This window comes from Talaromyces amestolkiae (assembly GCF_001896365.1).
Source record: "Talaromyces amestolkiae strain CIB chromosome Unknown scaffold8.1, whole genome shotgun sequence".
Lineage (NCBI taxonomy): Eukaryota > Fungi > Ascomycota > Eurotiomycetes > Eurotiales > Trichocomaceae > Talaromyces > Talaromyces amestolkiae.
The window spans coordinates 1,111,530-1,129,787 of record NW_024468044.1 but is presented as its reverse complement, the minus strand read 5'-3'; the positions used below and the strand labels follow the sequence as shown (position 1 = coordinate 1,129,787).

The window sequence follows — 18,258 nt, the reverse complement described above, 5'->3', positions numbered from 1 at the left end:
ATTTTCGCCTAGAAAGCTATATCTTTGACTCCATGCGGGCTTTGTCTCCTTTCCTCACTGAGGAATTAAAGGAGTTAGGCTTCCTAACCCCGTGAAATGTACATCTCCGAATTGCTACGATTATCCGTAATGTGATACTCGCCCATATAAAAGCAGCAGCCACTCATCTAGCATGGTACACTGTCTAGCAACGGTAAAAAAACAAGCGCCAGTTTCCCAAAGTCACACCACCCTCGACAACTCATCATGGCACCCGACTTGGAATCTACCCCTGAGAAGCCGCCCATATCGGAAGACGGTCATGACCAACAATCCAGCGAGCCGGACCAGACAGCGACCGACCAAGAAACAAAGGATAATGTCGTTGACTGGGATGGACTGGAAGATCCTCAAAACCCGAGGAACTGGCCGGTATCAAAGCGCGTAATCCAAGTCGTTCTCGCTACTAGTTTCTTGCTCACTGCGTAAGGTTCCTGCGCTCCTTTTAATAAAACGAACCCCCTCTGACTGACACATATAAAGAAATCTCGCTGCGACAATGTTTGCGCCCGGAGCAGCCGCGCTTGCCCACGAGTTCCATATCACAAGTTCCACCATAACCAGTCTAACCGTGTCCATTTACCTTGCCGGCTTCGCCGTTGGGCCAATGCTAATTGCACCGCTATCCGAGCTGTACGGACGCCTTGTGATCTACCACATCTGCAATATAATCTACATTGGTTTCATCGTTGGATGTGCACTGGGAAAAAATACGGGCATGTTTCTAGTCTTTCGATTTCTTGCCGGATGTGCTGCGTCGGGTCCATTGACAGTTGGCGGAGGAACCGTCGCCGATGTCGTCCCGCCAGCTCAGCGTGGGAGAGTAATGTCTCTATTCTTTGTAGGACCGCTTCTAGGACCAGTAGGTATCATGCTATTTTCCAAACGGGTACAACACTGACGATCCTTGAAGGTCTTGGGTCCAATTATCGGTAGCTTTGTGTCAGCATCAATTGGCTGGCGATGGACTTTTTGGCTGATCCTAATCTTGGTGAGTAGAGAATAAACTCTTTCGTTCTCGAGTGCTGACAATTTGACCTAGGCAGGAGTGGCATTTACTTTATCAATCTTCTTCCTCCGCGAAACCAATGCAGCCGTGCTGCTTGAATGGAAAGCTGCTCGCCTGCGGAAAGAGACTGGCAATGCTGCTCTAGTTTCCAAAATGGATCGAGGCCTTACTCCCCGTCAACTGTTCCTTCGCGCTATTATCCGACCTACAAAGCTTCTCATCCTGTCACCAATCGTTCTCCTCCTTTCCCTCCTCTGCGCATTTGTTTTTGGTCTTCTTTTCATACTGTTCACTACCTTTCCCACAGTGTTTGAGGAACAGTACCACTTCTCTGCCGGTGTTTCTGGCTTATCATATCTCGGCGTCGGAATCGCGATGGCCATATCTCTAGGAGTCTTCGCCACCGTGAGCGACAAGCTGCAAAAAGCAGTCGGAGATTCGCCCAAGCCTGAAGAACGCCTGAAGCCCATCATGTGGGTTATGCCCACTGTTCCCATCGGCATTTTCTGGTATGGCTGGGCAGCGGAGAAGCAGACTCATTGGATTGTGCCCATCCTCGGCACTGCATTTTTTGGGTTTGGCTTTCTCTGGGTCACGATGCCAATTCAGCTTTACTTGGTCGATGCTTTTGGTCCGGAAGCCGCGGCCTCTGCATTGGCTGCTAATGTGATTCTTCGACTTCTTGCTGCAGCTTTTATTCCGTTGGTAGGTCCATCTTTGTATGCGGCCCTAGGACTTGGGTGGGGGAATAGCGTTCTAGGCTTTATAGGCGTGGTTTTTCTTCCAGTGCCCTTCTTCTTCTATCGTTACGGAGGGTGGTTGAGGGAGCGTTTTCCTGTGGAGCTATAAAATTGCGTGTTGATAATGAGATGGAGGTATGACAAATTTTGTTTTGCCGTTTGCGGCGCTTCAATGTTTTCACGAGAAATTCATTATACATTCCCGATGAATTGGTTCTGAAAGGCTAGTATTTAATAGTAAGATTGATAATTTATCGGATTAAGATCGGAGTAGAAAATAGACCCTTATTGGGCTAGCTGCAATCAGAGACCTTCCGAGAGGTACTTCACTCAATAATTTGATCTTCAATCATGTTCTCGTACCCTATACTCTTCTACATTTCCATGTAAGCTCTTCTCTGTAAAGCTCATTGGGTTGTGCAATGGGCCATGCAACATCCATCATACGTGCATGTATCAGCATGCTTTTTACCATTGTACCGATTACAAGCTAGGTAGATTGATGTTCTGTATCTCCTCATATCTGTTCATATCCTGTTTGCATAATGGTATAGGATTTACAAATTTAATTTAACGAACTTTCAGGGACGGGTAATCCCATTTTCTTTCGCTCATGGTACATTGACCATCTTTCTATCTCCGATTCAAATGTCGTGGGCTTCATAGACCACTCCAGCAGATCCCAATTGTACCTGACATCCCCATCCAACATAATTTCGATGGTTCCCATCCGCTCATATAAAAGACGAGAGTAGCTTGGATAGTTAAGAGCTCGATTGATAGATCCAGTTAGAAAGTCCAGTGAGAGTTCTGGATGCATGACATGGTTGATATCTGTTACAGTGCGTCGGAGCTTCCGTAACTTGCTGATATTGATCGGTAATATTTGCTCTGGATAATAAGGCGCAATAGCGGAGATATCTGTCGGGCTTGGGCTTTGTACATCAAGGACCAACCTTCGGATAGTTATCTTTCTATCGTTCTCTTCTTGTTGCGTCGAATGGTCTACCACTTCCATCAGTGGACCGTAAAGAAGAAATAGCTGTAACATGCTCGCGAATGCCCATGATAGTGGTGGAGTTCCATCCCCCCCAAGCCATTTATTAGTCTTTCCTTTCCAGCCAAGTCTTTGTGTTGTGGTAGTCCGGATTGACACGAAGACTTCTTCCACATCTCTAGCTAGCAATGGCATGAAGATCCATGTTGGCCACAGCTCTAGGTCATTGACAACTGCGATATCCAGGATATATTGCGTTGTTAATGGGCGCTTTCTCCGTAACAGGCTCAACGTCTCTGCGTTTAGTTGGTGGTTTAGGAGCAGTAGAGAAGCTCTGGTAGTAAAGAAGGCGTTGTATTGTAAATTATTTGGTAGAACTTTTACTAGATGATAGAATCCTATCAATCCCTGACGATCATGAGATGGAACTGTTAATTCCCTCCTTTGATGATCATAGCAAGACAAATCCAGTGGAATTTGTGGCGGGGKGAACAACACCAAGCCGAGAATTTCGTCTCGGATTTCGCGAGGAAGATCTAAAAGTGAAGGCATTGTGGACATGATGTTGCACAGAACAAGACGAGAAGGGGATTGACTGAACCAATGGTTATTGTACTAGTCCAACACAGTGAACACACTAAATTAGTACTTGACGAACAGGGTTCTTGGCCGAATCATTTTATAGTACAGACGCAGTTACAGTAGCGTGATATGCCAGCATATTTATCACATGGCTTCTGTTTGTAAATTAACTAATTATGTCGCTAAATTAGGACGTGGCACAGTGCAAATATTTCAGCAGCCGCACTTATTTATTAACCCTACGTGCTTAAGATGTTCTATATTATTGGTCATACGTATCTATAACAAATTACTATTGTCTAGACTAGCGGCCGAAAGCACAACAAAGAGCACCAGTAACATAGTCCGGAAAAGACGATGACAGCTCGAATCTCGAACTGTAAACTATTTGTCTTATCGTACAAAGAATTAACTTGAAATTTATGTAAAGAAGCCGACCTAAATAGCGCTAGGATAGATTTTAGCTTGACCAACGGAGCGCCATACGGTACAACCAAAATCCAACATATAATGACCAATTCACTTCCATGTTACACCGAGTGTCCTCAATTTCATAGAATAGTTGTTATCATAGTTTAAAATTGAGGCTGTATGTCCTACGCCGCATGAAAAATTTGTATCGTTACATCAAGGATCTCCTCAATTTTATAGAATAGTTGTTGTTCTTATCTTTGCTTGAGTTGATGCTATAGTGGCACAGGACCTGGAAGCAGGTTCGATATTATCTTACTATTGCCAAGCAATATTTGCGTTTGGGATGCTACACGCTCAAAGTCCGTCAATATTGCTCGACTTTCAATTAAAACGCCCAGACGAGAGATATGGAGACTGTTGGTGATCATTTTCTCTGCTCTCCATGATTTTAGAACTATGTATCGGTTCGTCTTAGCAAGGAATGATTCGTGGGCAACATTCAGATATCAAGCCGAGTAGCGTTAGCAGCGTTGATTACACTTGTTTCTATTGTGGTTACTTGATACCTTCGTAACTATCATGCCATATATACATATACACGGGTATCACAACATCCATCTAATCTATACATACTTATACCCGTGGACGTCCGGCAAATTACTCATCAAATCGACTAACCTCCCTCTCCTCTATATCACCCGGCTGATCCCCCGGTCTGATCCCAAAATTCCTCCTCCACTCCCACACCCCTCTATCAACCTCCTCCTTCGTCATGCCGTCCCTGATCAAACAAAACGTAACCCCCAACTCCTTCTGCACATTCCTATTACGAGCCTCATCATCGAAAAACAGCATCTGATCATACGGTATGTTGCATGCTTGATGTATCTTCGTGAAATGCTGGGTTTTATCGCCTGGAAAGATCTGGATGTAATCGAAGTAGTCAAGGGCGCGCACGGTGCGGCGTCGCGTGTCCCGCGCGGCGGGGTTGTCGGTGAAGGTTGGTATTACGTGGAGGGCTTTGAGCATGTCGCGAGCGAGGTCCGGGGCGTGGGTTCGTGAGGCGATTCCGAGGGGGATGTTGTGCGCTTTTGCGCTGTGCAGGATTGAGGATACGGCGGGGKAGAAGGCGAATGATTCTCCCCATCTATCATCGATAGTCAGAATGTGAATCTAACGGACGAGGGAGGAGGGAACGGACTTATCGACACAGCGCGAATTGTTGTCTTTGGGCTTTACGGGGGCGCTGACATGCGTGTCGACCCAGAATGGCCATAATGTGTAGTCGAGGTCGAAGACGATAAGTTTTGGTAAGGGGAGTTTATCGTTGAAGGTGGACGGCGCGTTGGAGGGTTCTTCAGGGGGGAGGGACTGGTGTGACTTTTGCCGGCGGAGCATTGTGCTGAAACTGGAATGAACGCTGAACAAAGGAGCTATTATAGAGCAGACATGTGTTCAATATGTACAGAAGTGATGGTTTTGGCAAGACCAAAGAGCGCCGGGGCTGATAACCATCGGCTAAAGTCTTATCGCCCTGAGGCTAAACTTTTTGAGGCTTGGGCCCACTTTCAATTTTCCCCCGTTGGCGCCAATCACATGTTTACTTTTCCATGCATGACCTGTCCTTCTTCAGTGCGTCTTGTCACTTGCATCCAGAACGCATTTAAATGACCTACTGTATATTAAGAAACATACTTACCAAAGAATACCGGTTGACTCTTGCGACATGGTGTATGAGTGTTGAGATACAGAAGCAAGGAGCACATTGTCCAGCTCGGCACAATACATACGACGTCACCGGGTCGCTCCATCGCTCCAAACAGGGCACGACAGAAAAGGTCAACTGTCTTGCGACTATTTACGATAGCCGAGTCCAAAGCCAACTCCAGACTCTGGGCTAGTAGTAGCGGCCGCTGAATATCCCAGGTTCGGGCTGGTCTTAGTCTCAGCTGGCAGCATTTCCTGGTTCGTCGGTGGGGAAGAGAGGAAATATCGAGGCTGTGGCCATCCCCAACGTCATGTCGCCGACAATACAGGACGAGGATATACATAGTATTCCTTTCTGTACGTGCAGCCGGGTATTGTCATGATCCTCGCTTCGTGATTTCACTCATACGTACGTATTCAGAAGCCAAGATTTTATGATCCAGGATTATCTTTATCAAGTACTACGTACGTCTTGGGGAGACGACATACCACATGTGACTGACTCGGCTATGACCACTTGCCGACACCATTCAATTTAAGACAGAAACAAATCAAAAATCAGCCCGAGCAGAACCTTAAACAACAAACGCCGTAAATTCGGCTCTCGTTCAATCACCTACATGGTAGGTCGGACGGAGTACATCGTGTAGCACTCCGTAGGAGAAGCGTCAGTGACCCATTCGGCTCCCGGTCTGGCCCACTCTTTTCCCCGTTTTTCATACCATCCTGAGATTCAGATTTGCCATGGCCACTTGCCTTCCTGGTTAGTGGAATACATAGTAAAGAGACCGTAGACTCAAGGAGATTGTAGTATGCGAAGGGACCCATGGAACAGGCGTATGCTACCCGCTCATGTAGACGCAGGGCAAGGGTTTACAAGGGAGAAAAGGGTCGGATGCGTTTAAAAAACAAGATCTCCGCCAGCAAAATCAAGGCGATGGTGGATCTACCTGGGAATGCCTGGCCCAGTTGGCGACAAGCAAGAAAGAGACTGTACATGTACAACTTTCAAGAAGAAAATAACATAGTAAGTGGTTGTAGTGGCAGAGTAMATACTACATAGTACTGAAGAGCAGGGAGAAACAGAGTCGCCTCCAGTGGGTCCGTCGGTTGTTCCGCCCCAGCTGGCGTCCTGATTTCTCAGGCTGCCATCCCGCCTTCCAGATTAATCGTGAATTATTGCTATCGCCCGCCTGCCCTGTGTCCACTCTCACCCGGACATTCCCACCTTCCGCCTTCACTCACTCCCTCACTCACCATCACTACCACCACCACCTCTCCTCTCAACATCCGACCGTCCTCTGCATCCTGGATCATACGATATTCCAGTCCTTCTGTCAACTTGAACGGTTTCATGATCAATCGTCTTACTTTCCTCACCCGCATCCTCTTCAGGATGTCTCCTGTGGCCGTCTAGTTGCGAGACCGGCCATAATCTCGCCCTATCAGCAGGGTGTTGTGGCCACTGCCTCTCTGCAAGCAACTGCTCTACTCATCTATCACTGTTCAGTATCTGAAACTACAACTTCCATTCCTGTGATGCACATATAACTTCAACTCTGAGATCCCTGTACTTATCGACACCTTGTTCCTATCCTACACTCGGTAATCTTGCCGCTCAACGCAATGGAGGTGTCGGGCTCGCGGTCTGGAGTGCGAGACGCGTCACCAATCCTAGGTCCCTCTGATCCTACGTCTCGACCAAATTCCTCAAAGTCGACTCGCAGACGAGAGGTAGAAAAACACCGTGAGGTCACAACCACCGTCGGGCCAACGCCCAGCATCGGTCAGTTCTCTTTTGCTCCGGCTACCCGTACCACCGTCGTCACCACCACTACAACCACCACCACCAACTTTCCTCCTCTTATCTTCAATCCTCCGCGCTCCGCTCGCGAACTCAACCCCAAATTATATCCTCTTGCTTCATATCCTACTCCGTCCGCTCTGCGAAATTTTCAGTTCGAACTCGATGGCCAGTCTGTGGTATTCAATGAACCAGAAGATACCGATGCCGCTCTACACGAGGTTAGTGATGTTTCACCCAGTCCTTGATTCTTTATCCGGCCTTTTAATTAACGACTATAGATACATGAACAGCATGTCGCTTTGAAGTCGTCAAAAGGTGTACTTACGTCGGTCGCAGGCTACGACGGTTCCGGTCAGAACGCCAGCCCTCGTGCCTCTATCTCCCGTCCATCGAGTGTTACAGCATCCAAACGCCGAGCCGTTTCCCCGTTTACATACCCCGAAGCATCTGGCAAGCGTACTCGGTCTCTGATGGTTCCTTTGGATTCTCGTGGGCAACAAAGAAAGAGTCGCCTGGGAGGGATTGCCTCCGCCACTAATTCGTCAGTTGCCGGCCTAGCCACCCCTGAAACCGAAACAACTCGCTTTCGCTTTGATCAACATGCTGCTTTGAGAAAGCGTCTTCATACCGACAAAGTTGGACAGTCTGTAACCTCTGCCGCATCCTCTCAAGGCGACGCCGCTCTTTCCCAGACTTCAACTCCAAGTCAGACATTCGCTTCAAAGACTCGTGTTCGACATCAGAGTCCAGTTGAGACAACGCCAGTACTCGAAGATCAGTCGAGCTCCATGACACATGTTTTGTCGGACTACCATGGCCAAGACCCTCAGTCGGCTACAGAAGACGATGGATCTGGTGAAACTCTCGCTGCAGACAATGAAGGAACCCAAGAACCAGAGTCTTTTCAACAGACTGCTCCAACCGCTCTGTCTACTCATGGGTCAGTCCTCGGTCAAGACATGTGCCTGCCCAGCCCGAGCCTGTCTCCAGTAACCGCCATGAATACTCACAACCCAGACTACTTTCTTGAGTTTCCAGACGACCAAGGAACAGATACGGACTCCAGCTTGGATAACCATGTTCCTATTCTATCCAACACCCTCCGACAGAAGACTATGCGCAGCGTGTCTAGCAGCCAAACATCTACGAACGACACTGCTGTTCAATCACGGCCCACGACTCTAATGGATATTCCTGGCACGCTGGACTTTTTCGAAGCTATACCGGACGAGATGAAGACATATATGATGTATCAGCTTTTGAAGCGTTGTCCCAAGCCTACCCTCCAGTTTGTGGCCGATATTGTCAACCCTGCGTTGAAGTGCGACTTTTTAGCTCTTTTACCCGCAGAACTGACGCTCAACATTGTAAAGTATTTCGATTATCAGACCATGTGTCGGGCTTCTCAGGTTTCGAAGAAATGGCGTCATATCATCAACTCGGATGAACGGCATTGGAAGGAGTTGTTTGAGACCGCTGGGTTCAAGCTTCCTCCGGGCGAACTCCAGCAGGCTATTAGAGAAGGTTGGGGTTGGCAGTTTCCTAATGGACCAGAGGATTACGAGAAGGATATCTCTACTCCAAATATCAACATTGATACCGACTACTTCAACCAAACATCGAATCTTTCGTCGAGTTTCCTGTCTAACTCGCTTTCCATAGACACTGTTTCTCCTCGTCGATCCAAAAGGAAAGCCAACAGAACGCCGAGTCGAAAGGCTGTCAGGCGTAAATTGACTTCATCTCGCAGGATAGGATCCCCAGCCTCAGATTCAGACTGGATCAACGAGCTTTCACTCATTGAGGGACCCACTGCCGCAGCGAATGCCGCGGCTGCTGCCATTCCCTATCCTGACGTTGGCCTCGGCTCACTTCGTAGTTTGCATCTCTACAAGTCGCTCTATCGACGCCATCTTTCCATTCAAAAAAGCTGGATGCGTTCTGACTTGAAGCCAAAGCACCTAGCTTTCCGTGCTCATGATCGCCATGTCGTCACCTGTCTCCAGTTTGACTCGGAGAAGATCCTCACCGGTAGTGATGATACCAAAATCCATGTATACGACACTAAGACCGGGGCGTTGAGATCTGTTCTTGAAGGTCATGAAGGCGGTGTTTGGGCTTTGGAATATCACGAGAACACACTTGTTTCTGGTTCCACCGATCGATCAGTGCGTGTGTGGGATATTGAAAAGGCCAAGTGTACGCAGGTATTCCACGGACACACTTCTACGGTTCGATGCCTGCAGATTTTGCTTCCCGCTGAAGTTGGGAAGAATCCCGATGGGTCTTCAATCATGATGCCCAAGGAACCGCTTATCATTACAGGATCGCGTGATTCCAATCTCCGAGTTTGGAAGTTACCAAAACCGACCAATCCTTATTATCTTGACGCCAGCTCACATGCGGAGGATACTGATTGTCCATACTTCCTACGCACTTTGTCTGGCCATCAATACTCTGTCCGCGCCATCGCAGCACATGGGGACACTTTGGTCTCAGGAAGTTACGACTGCACTGTTCGGGTTTGGAAGATTTCGACCGGAGAGTGCTTGCACAGACTACAAGGCCATACGCTCAAAGTCTACAGTGTTGTTTTGGATGTGGAGAGGAATCGTTGCATCAGTGGCTCCATGGATAATATGGTCAAAGTCTGGTCATTGGACACCGGGGCTTTGCTTTATAATCTAGAAGGCCATACATCACTCGTGGGTCTCTTGGACCTCAAGGGTGACCGTTTGGTCTCTGGAGCGGCCGACTCGACACTCAGGATCTGGGATCCGGAGAACGGTCAGTGCAAAAACACACTAACTGCTCATACTGGAGCCATTACCTGCTTCCAGCACGATGGCGAAAAGATCGTTTCAGGATCTGACAGAACACTAAAAATGTGGAATGTACGAAACGGCGAATGCGTCAAGGACCTTCTTCGAGACCTCAGTGGGGTGTGGCAAGTACGATTCAATGAGCGCACTTGCGTGGCGGCTGTCCAGCGAGATGGGTTGACTTATATTGAGGTAAGCCTACTTATTGATCTATCAAACTGTCTGTGATTAACTCTGCAAAGGTTCTCGATTTCGGTGCTTTCCGGGATGGTGTTCCCGAATACCGACTCGGTAAACGCATACTGGTCGACCGGTTTGGTCTTTCCGTTGACAACGACGACGATGAAGACGATTACGATGCTACTGAATAAGTACAATTCGTATATTTTAATTACACACGAGCCGCTTTCGAAATGTACACGACGAATCTCGGCACAATATCACCAAACATGATACCCCTTTCATGACTATCAAACTTCTTTTATCTTCGGGTTTGCATATTGCATAGCGTGGGCGGTATTGCTCTCTTTCTGATATGGCATCTTTGATTGACAGGTGTTCGGTTCTTTGGGCTTGCGCAAAGTTACAATATGCAACATTTCCCGATATCCTTGAGGTCTTGCGAGCATTACATATTGGTCACAAGTATCATTTCATTTTATATTGTCTATGGGCATACAAAGAGGGCTGGAGTCTTATCACTTTATGACTTTAATTTCACGATATCTTATGTGTTTTTATTCATTTTCTGTGTGTGTTAGTTTTTTTCTCTATTTCAGCATTTTCAGCTGTGTATTTGCAAACAGGGCGCGATCGTTCATATCAAGTGTATTGATTATGCAAACCAAAAGCATGAATGGACATTTCATCTTAAACTGAATCAGTGGTAGAGAGTAACCTTTTCTTGAATCGTGGTAAATTTCGAAAACCTACGACTAGACCAATTTCTGTATGTAACATCAACTGAATTTTCCCCTCACTAGATAAATAGGATAAAAGTCCTACCTGTTGACTATACAGAATTCGATTTGTATCTATCGAGTACAAGAAGTAACTGATTATTTGTTACTAGTCTACTCATAAGCCATACTTTGTCGCAGAAATACATGGACTCTGGTTATAGCCATGATTTTTCTACCTCGGAAAAAAGCGTGGTAGGTATGTGTATATAAACGTGGTCAATTCCATGAAGAGTGTTATTAATTTTAAGAATACAAATATCAACCCCAGAAACAATTCAATGCCTTCCTATACTATTGTCATCGTCATTATTCATGTTAATTGCCTTCAAACGACATTGAGGTCATATTGTTGGATAGAGGTAGTCTTTGACCATACCCCTGAGAAAGTCAAAGTCAAAGGACAGTTCCACCAGCTGTCTTTCTTGTATATCCTGTTCTTGAGTATTTTCATTTGTGATCGATTTGACGGTGTTCTTTTCTCGTGTACCTGGGCAGGTTTTCTCTTGCTGAAGGTCAACAGACGCCAAGTCTAGATTTGATATTGCATTTACGCCCGTCCTGCCATTTGTTTCCTGGATATTCCCGTTCTTCTCAATCACCGTTTGGCGGGATTTCTTTTGCTTATCTGTGTGGATTAGTAGAGAAACGCCCTCCACAAACAGAGACAGCTAGCTGGGCGCAGACCGTTTCAAAATCTCCTCCTCTTCTTCGTCTTTCTCCACCGTCTCTGTCTTTTATTCGTATCTGCTAAGGATCTTCCTCTTGCTTTCTTACCACATTTTTCTGCCTAGTGACCAAGATACAGGGTTTTTTTCTCACTGAATAGGGCTAAGATATCTTCTTGTCAGTCTTTATTTGTTTTTTTTTTTACCTAACTATTGCTTCTTCGACTGGTCATCTTGAAGCTTGGTTGTCCTATCTGTTGACAATTCCCTTTCCAAGAGATCATACCTCTCTGCCACAACACAAGATGGCTCGACTAAACTACACCGCAGTGAGTGGGCTATTTTATTTCTAATGCTTTGTATATCTGCTAACAAAGCCCAGAGAAAGATAAGCGGTGTCAAAGCTGGGTTAGCTGTGAAGAAGGACCTGGTATGTAACCCAGCTAGTCCAGAGAACAAGACAAAAGATATTAATGTGCTTAGAATAAACGCATCCCCTCAACCCCAAACTTCAAAATCCGCGACCCGATCCTCGAAATTGACGTATCAGGCAAAGACCTCACAGACGATGGCTTCAACGAATTCATCCTCGATCTACAAATCGCTGTGGAGTACAAAAGCCCTCACTGCCCTCAAGGCATCAACAAATTGCAAGAACTACACCTACAAGGAAACCGACTGACTGTCAACACTCTCGTGGAGCTCGCAAAAGTAATTAATCTCAGCTCACGGGATCTTAAGGAACTCGACATCTCGAACAATGAAATTAAGATTGTCACGGCCTCTGATTCGCAGAAATGGCGGTACTTCCTGCAGTCGTTTGGGCAGTGCTGTGTGTTGAAGAAGATTGATTTCAGTGGAAATGCGCTGGGACCGTTGGGTATTGAGTTACTAGCACGGTTTTATATTCGTAGTGAGCTTGATTTTGTGGAAATTGTGGAGGACGGGGAGGGCGATGGGGATGTGCCTGAGGATTTGATGCGGGAGCATTCGCAACATGAGGATGAGCCTGGTGTAGCTGGGCATGAAACGAAGTCGGCTCGACAAGGTTAGTACTGAAGGCCTCTTTGCCTATACACAACTAGACGATACTGACGGATATCTTACAGTTTCGCCACAGACGACCGGATACAAGCACCACACTCACACCGATGCTGAACTTAGACGTTACGCATGCACCCGCGGCCTGCGCTCAGTTCCATATCTCATTGTTCAAGATGTTGGCATAGCGAATGGATCCATCGTCCATCTCGCCGAAATGGTTAGACTCCATCGAGCCCCAGAAAACCTTCTGTCCTTTCTACCAGGAGGCAAGCCACCTTCTCTCCCTCCAATCGAGCAGGGTCGTTGTGGTATTTACTGGCAGCCAAACAATGGTCTCGGCGTCCTGTCACATCGACTCATGAAACTCACGGAGGAGATCAAGCTTTTTACCACTGAGGCCGATTCTGAGGATGACCTCGTCGAAGATTTTGAAGGTCTAGACATTGATTTCGACCACGAAGAAATCGAGCGCGCTCAGGAGGAACGCGAGCGTCGTCGTCGACTCCTCCAGAAGTTGACGGTCGATCTTGGCCGCACCATTAGTCAACAGCGTATCCATGTGCTGGGTACGGAAGGACTCCGGAAATCGATTCTGTGGCATTGTGCTCTGCGTATGTTGGCGATCGCTCGAACCATCCTGCTAGCTCCTGAGAACCGCCCGCCTTCGGCTGAAGATGAGTTGATTACGGTTAGAAGGAACGGAGTAACCGCAGCGCAGACCCGAGTCCCCCAAGCACGATCACCATTTAGTAATCCTATTACTACACGAACAGTACTTGGAGCTCCGTCAAATCACGTGTATGCAGGAACTCGAGAACGTTCTGGTCGAAGCACCGAAGCAGTTTTGAGTGTGGCAGACCTACAATTTCCAATAACACAGCCATCGGCCCGTCGACAACACTGTCACGCTCCTCCGCGCGGCGGGGCGCTCATCTCTTCGTTCAGGTTTGATCCTCAATCGTCGACATTTGATGTCATGTTCCCAGCAATTCATCGTCCGTTCGAGAATCCATTGATACAGATACATCCTCCACCGGTCGCTGCAGTAATGCCAAATTATCCGCAGGAAGACGTTGGAGAAGACTCAGGTCGCAACGGCAGCAAGCAATCGAACACAACTGTAAAGACGACCGAAAACTACCGCTCCAAATACCGATTCGGCCTCTCACTGCATCTTTGGCAACGCATCATTTCAGAATCAATGAATCTCAAACCCATCTTGCATCCCGATCAACAGAGCAAAGTCATCAACTATGCCGCTAGCTGGGGCGCGCTTGAAGCGGAGATGTCCATCAACGGTGCGGCAGAAAATCAGCAGATCTGGAAGATTCTGGATTCTATTGATTGCTTCACCTACAAGCCTTTGTCTTGAGCACGGAATGGCGATGATGATGTGTGGTTCCTTCTTTTTCTTGTTTTTGCTTATGTCGAAATTCTACTTTCCTAATCGGACCTTTTAGGAAGGTACCAAAAAATCTTCCGTGGGGGCCGGAGCTGAGCCTGAATAGGAAATTTAGCCCTAATCGACTACTTTCCGGCTACGGTTTCCTCATGATTGTTGCTCTTTTCTTGCTTGGTTGCACATTCCTCTGTCCTTGTACAAGTCACATCTCTCTTTCTCTCTTTCTTAAGTCTTACAAATTAGGAAATTGCTCTCGTGGTGGATGGTTCACTGGATACCGTGGTTCGCGATCAGTTCTCGCAGTGCTGGGTATGAGCATCACCGGATTCCAAGGACACACTCTAAAACTCAAAATAGATTATCCCATCATTTCTATTCGTATCCTTCATTAAAAAAGTTCCATAAGATCGTAACGAGTCAATCCGCTTGCGGAATCAGCTGAGTTGTAAGGTTTTGGGGCTATTTTCGATCTAAAGTGGGGTGTTTATAAGCGCGTTTCTCCCACAGACTTGACATCTTCTCTTTTCTTCTCCTTTTGTATCTTCTTAGTTGACCTCATCTTTGCTACCGTTATTCGAATTAATCAACAGCTTCTTCGTATTATTGTTCTAGAACGTCAAGCATCATGTCTGACGAAACTGTTGTGCTCATCACTGGCGCGAATAGGGGCAAGTACATTTCCATCTTATCCCTTTCAACTCAATGCCTTCAAGGCATCCCCTTGAAGTCAATATCAACTAATACCTTTTCAGGCCTAGGTCTCGGCCTCGCAACACTCTACCTCAACCAACACAACACCCGCGTCATCCTCACCGCACGCACGGACGACCCATCCAGCATTCTCAAAGCCCTTCCCAATACTTATCCCGGTACACTGCACGGCATCTACAACCTCGACAGTGCCTCCACCACCGACACAATTGCTCTCCGCTCATCACTCCTCTCCCAGGAACACAAAATCCCGAAAATCGACATCATAGTCGCAAACGCCGGCGTGGGCGCCCCCTTTGACACCATTCTCGACGCCCCCATTGACGCGCTTGAGCAGTTCTATCGCGTCAATGCCCTAGGTCCCGTGCGGCTGTATCAACAACTCTGGAAAGATCTGCTCGAGAAATCGGCGAATCCGAGATTTATTCTTGTGAGTTCGGTGCTTGGATCGTTGGCTTATGTTGATTCGACACCATGTGGTGGGTATGGAGCGTCGAAGGCCGCGGGGAATTACTTTGTGAGGAAGATGCATGAGGAGAATGGGCGGTTGGTGGCTGTTGCTATCCATCCGGGGTACGAAGTTACTTTTCTAGCTGCCAAAATTGGTTAGGGTGGTATAGAGGCTAATTTTGGTGTTAGATGGGTCAAGACGGATAATGGGCAGGCTTATGCTGATGCTGTTAATGTTCCTGAGCCGCCGACAGACGTGGAGGCCTCGGTCAATGCAATTTTTCAGCTGGTATGTCCTTCATCAACTTTTCCATCGCGTCTAGCTTGCTGATTAGTGTTAGGTATCTGAAGCTATACGAGAAGGCACGTCTGGAAAGTTTATTGATGTCATGAGTGGAAGCGAGATCCCGTGGTAGATTCTGAAGACATCAGACTTATTTCCAAAGAAGAGAGATTTTAAGTCTATCGAGGTATCTATATAGCTAAATATGAAATTCGTAAAGCACATTGTGACTGGGTAAACTGTAATTGCTTATTTTTCGGTTTCCGTCTTCTGGTCATTCTCTTCATCCTTCCCATCACTAGAGACAGTCTTTTCAGTGGGACCATCACCCGCCTTTTGGCCGTTCTTCCCCTTCTTAATACTCTTCCATTCCAGCCCCAAAGAACTAACAGCACCCACCAACGTCAAGCCCATGCACACCAAAAATATCCTCGTACACGCCTTGTTATATGCCTCTTGCACAACAATCATATACTGCGCCGGTACAACCGAAGCCAAATCCGTAATTCCCTGGTCCACAATCGCATTCGTATCTATACCGGGCACACCAGCAAGTTGGGAAATAAGCACATTATTCAGCACCGTCTCGCCGACACATGTGAATACAGCGCCCCCCAGTTGCTGTAAAAGCAACATTAAGGAAAACCCTATCGAGATGTCGGTCATGGGGAGGATGCGTTGTATGACCAGAGCAGCGTTTTGTGTTCCGAGACCAAGGCCAAACCCGCAGATGAATTGGTAACCGATCCAGTGTGAAGAGCCGGTAGAGATGGTAAATGTTGACATTAGCCCTGTTCCGACGGCTAGAAAGCATGGACAGAGGTACATGGAGGGCACGTAGTAGCCGATCTTTTGGGTCATGAAGGCGGCAATGAAGCCGGAGACCATTAGGCTGAGGACAAGAGGGATTGTATAGATGCCTGATTTGACGGCGCTGACCATTTTGACGGTTTGGACTGTGATTGTCAGTACCATTTGTGATATAAGATTAAGAGGATACTTACACCATATTGGGAGATAGTATATCAGCATCATCATAGTACTATACACTGATAGAATGTATATGGACGTGCTGATAATGCTTCGTTGTTTGATGATCCTGCCCGGAATTGTTGCAGTTTCCGGTTTCCAGATTTGAACAGCCACAAACCCCAAAAAGAGGACACCGAAAACCACAAATAGAGCGATTATACGAGCATTGTTCCAGGCGTAGGTTGATCCACCCCATTGCAAAGCCAGAAGCAAACAGATGACGGCTGGCGCGAAAAGCGACATACCCAAGGGATCGAGTCGTTTGATATGCGTTGCGGTAGAAGCGGATTCGCGCTTTGGTTTTTCCGGGTGCCAGACAAGGGCCATAAAAGTCCAGCTCACGGCGCCGATGGGGAGGTTGATATAAAAGCACCATCTTTACAAAATCGGGTCAGGGAGATTTCCAGATCATCAAATGAGAAAAACTTACCGCCACGTAGCACCGTCGGTCAATCCACCGCCGATCAATGGACCCAACACAGAGGTGATACCAAATATCATACCATTCACGGCCTGGAACATAGGTCTCTTATGCAAGGGGACCAACGGAATAACAATAAGCATCGACCCGAGAAAATCGCCGCGGATGAAAAGCCCGCAATAGCGCGACCAGCAATAAAAGCCTTAGAGTTCGGCGCAGCACCACATATCGCGGAACCAGCTGCAAATAAGACCGCGTTCGTCAGAAAGACCCATTTCATATCGTAATATTTGTAGATACGGCCAAATAAAGGTTGCGATATGGCGCTGGCGAGCATGTAGGCTGATCCATACCAGCCAATGTCACCTAGACTGTTGAATTCGTCGGTTATGCGCGGAATGGCGGTTGTGATGATTGTGCGGTCGAGGGCAACGAGGAAAAGGGAGAGGTAGTTGCATAGCATGATGGTCCAGAACTTGGCGGTTCGGGGGGCGTATTGGTCGCCTGGTCCAGGAGGCTTTCCCTGATGAGAGGGAACTTTATCTGTTGAAGAAGCATCTTGTTTCTCAAGGTCGTCAACGGGACTTGTTCTATTGCTATTTGTTGGTGATAGAGATCGACTCATTGTATCGGTCTGGAGATTCTCGCTCTAGCAGATGTGAGAACAAGTATGTCTGTCACTTCGACGAAGAGCGAATGCGTTTGAAATGTTTGAATGTAGTAAAAATATCTATATCACAGTCGCAAGTCCACCTCTTTATATCTTTCATATACACAGCTTTTCATGTTAGGGCTTCTCTGCCCGGGCCCGAGAGCTCTCGCCGCCGACGGACCCACACCGTGCGTTTCATGAAACTTCATTGGTTCAAAGCTCATCCGCTTGCTCGCTTTCGTCTCATTCTATTCCATTCAGAGTAATTTCTCAACCTTTTTGAAATTCAAGGTTCGTCGCGTCCGACGAAGACTTTTTCCTTTTCATTACTGGTGACCCGAATGGAGGCCAGGCTGGTTTCTCATTGGACCGATCTATAGGCTAATTTATATACGAATTTGTTATACAAACTTGTAAACTAATTTGGATGCTAAGTTTATATATGGGACCAATTTAGAGTCAGACCAAGATACCAACTCTAATCACTGGGGCTGAGATCGTATTCAAGCGGGTTGACAA

General features: G+C 47.1%; 6 protein-coding genes across 6 annotated transcripts; 4 read left to right on the top strand and 2 right to left on the bottom strand.

Annotated features, from left to right (window-relative positions):
- Positions 1-246: 246 nt before the first annotated feature.
- BHQ10_004939 (uncharacterized protein) lies at positions 247-1,897 on the top strand (the record flags this gene model as incomplete). Its single annotated transcript, XM_040877359.1, has 4 exons — positions 247-464; positions 523-901; positions 953-1,030; positions 1,082-1,897. The coding sequence occupies 4 exons, from the start codon at positions 247-249 to the stop codon at positions 1,895-1,897; spliced, it is 1,491 nt and encodes a 496-aa protein (XP_040733443.1).
- Positions 1,898-4,438: 2,541 nt separating this feature from the next.
- BHQ10_004938 (uncharacterized protein) lies at positions 4,439-5,179 on the bottom strand (the record flags this gene model as incomplete). Its single annotated transcript, XM_040877358.1, has 2 exons — positions 4,439-4,928; positions 4,983-5,179. The coding sequence occupies 2 exons, from the start codon at positions 5,177-5,179 to the stop codon at positions 4,439-4,441; spliced, it is 687 nt and encodes a 228-aa protein (XP_040733442.1).
- Positions 5,180-7,114: 1,935 nt separating this feature from the next.
- BHQ10_004937 (uncharacterized protein) lies at positions 7,115-10,488 on the top strand (the record flags this gene model as incomplete). The annotated part of the gene is made up of 3 exons (XM_040877357.1): positions 7,115-7,513; positions 7,574-10,309; positions 10,360-10,488. 3 exons carry the CDS (start codon positions 7,115-7,117, stop codon positions 10,486-10,488), a joined length of 3,264 nt encoding a protein of 1,087 aa, XP_040733441.1.
- Positions 10,489-12,049: 1,561 nt separating this feature from the next.
- BHQ10_004936 (uncharacterized protein) lies at positions 12,050-14,160 on the top strand (the record flags this gene model as incomplete). Its single annotated transcript, XM_040877356.1, has 4 exons — positions 12,050-12,073; positions 12,127-12,174; positions 12,228-12,792; positions 12,854-14,160. The coding sequence occupies 4 exons, from the start codon at positions 12,050-12,052 to the stop codon at positions 14,158-14,160; spliced, it is 1,944 nt and encodes a 647-aa protein (XP_040733440.1).
- A 655-nt stretch (positions 14,161-14,815) lies between these two features.
- On the top strand, positions 14,816-15,767 carry BHQ10_004935 (uncharacterized protein; the record flags this gene model as incomplete). The annotated part of the gene is made up of 3 exons (XM_040877355.1): positions 14,816-15,474; positions 15,541-15,640; positions 15,693-15,767. The coding sequence occupies 3 exons, from the start codon at positions 14,816-14,818 to the stop codon at positions 15,765-15,767; spliced, it is 834 nt and encodes a 277-aa protein (XP_040733439.1).
- Positions 15,768-15,883: 116 nt separating this feature from the next.
- Positions 15,884-17,712, bottom strand: BHQ10_004934 (uncharacterized protein; the record flags this gene model as incomplete). The annotated part of the gene is made up of 4 exons (XM_040877354.1): positions 15,884-16,590; positions 16,639-17,042; positions 17,097-17,179; positions 17,359-17,712. 4 exons carry the CDS (start codon positions 17,710-17,712, stop codon positions 15,884-15,886), a joined length of 1,548 nt encoding a protein of 515 aa, XP_040733438.1.
- Between the last annotated feature and the right edge of the window lie 546 nt (positions 17,713-18,258).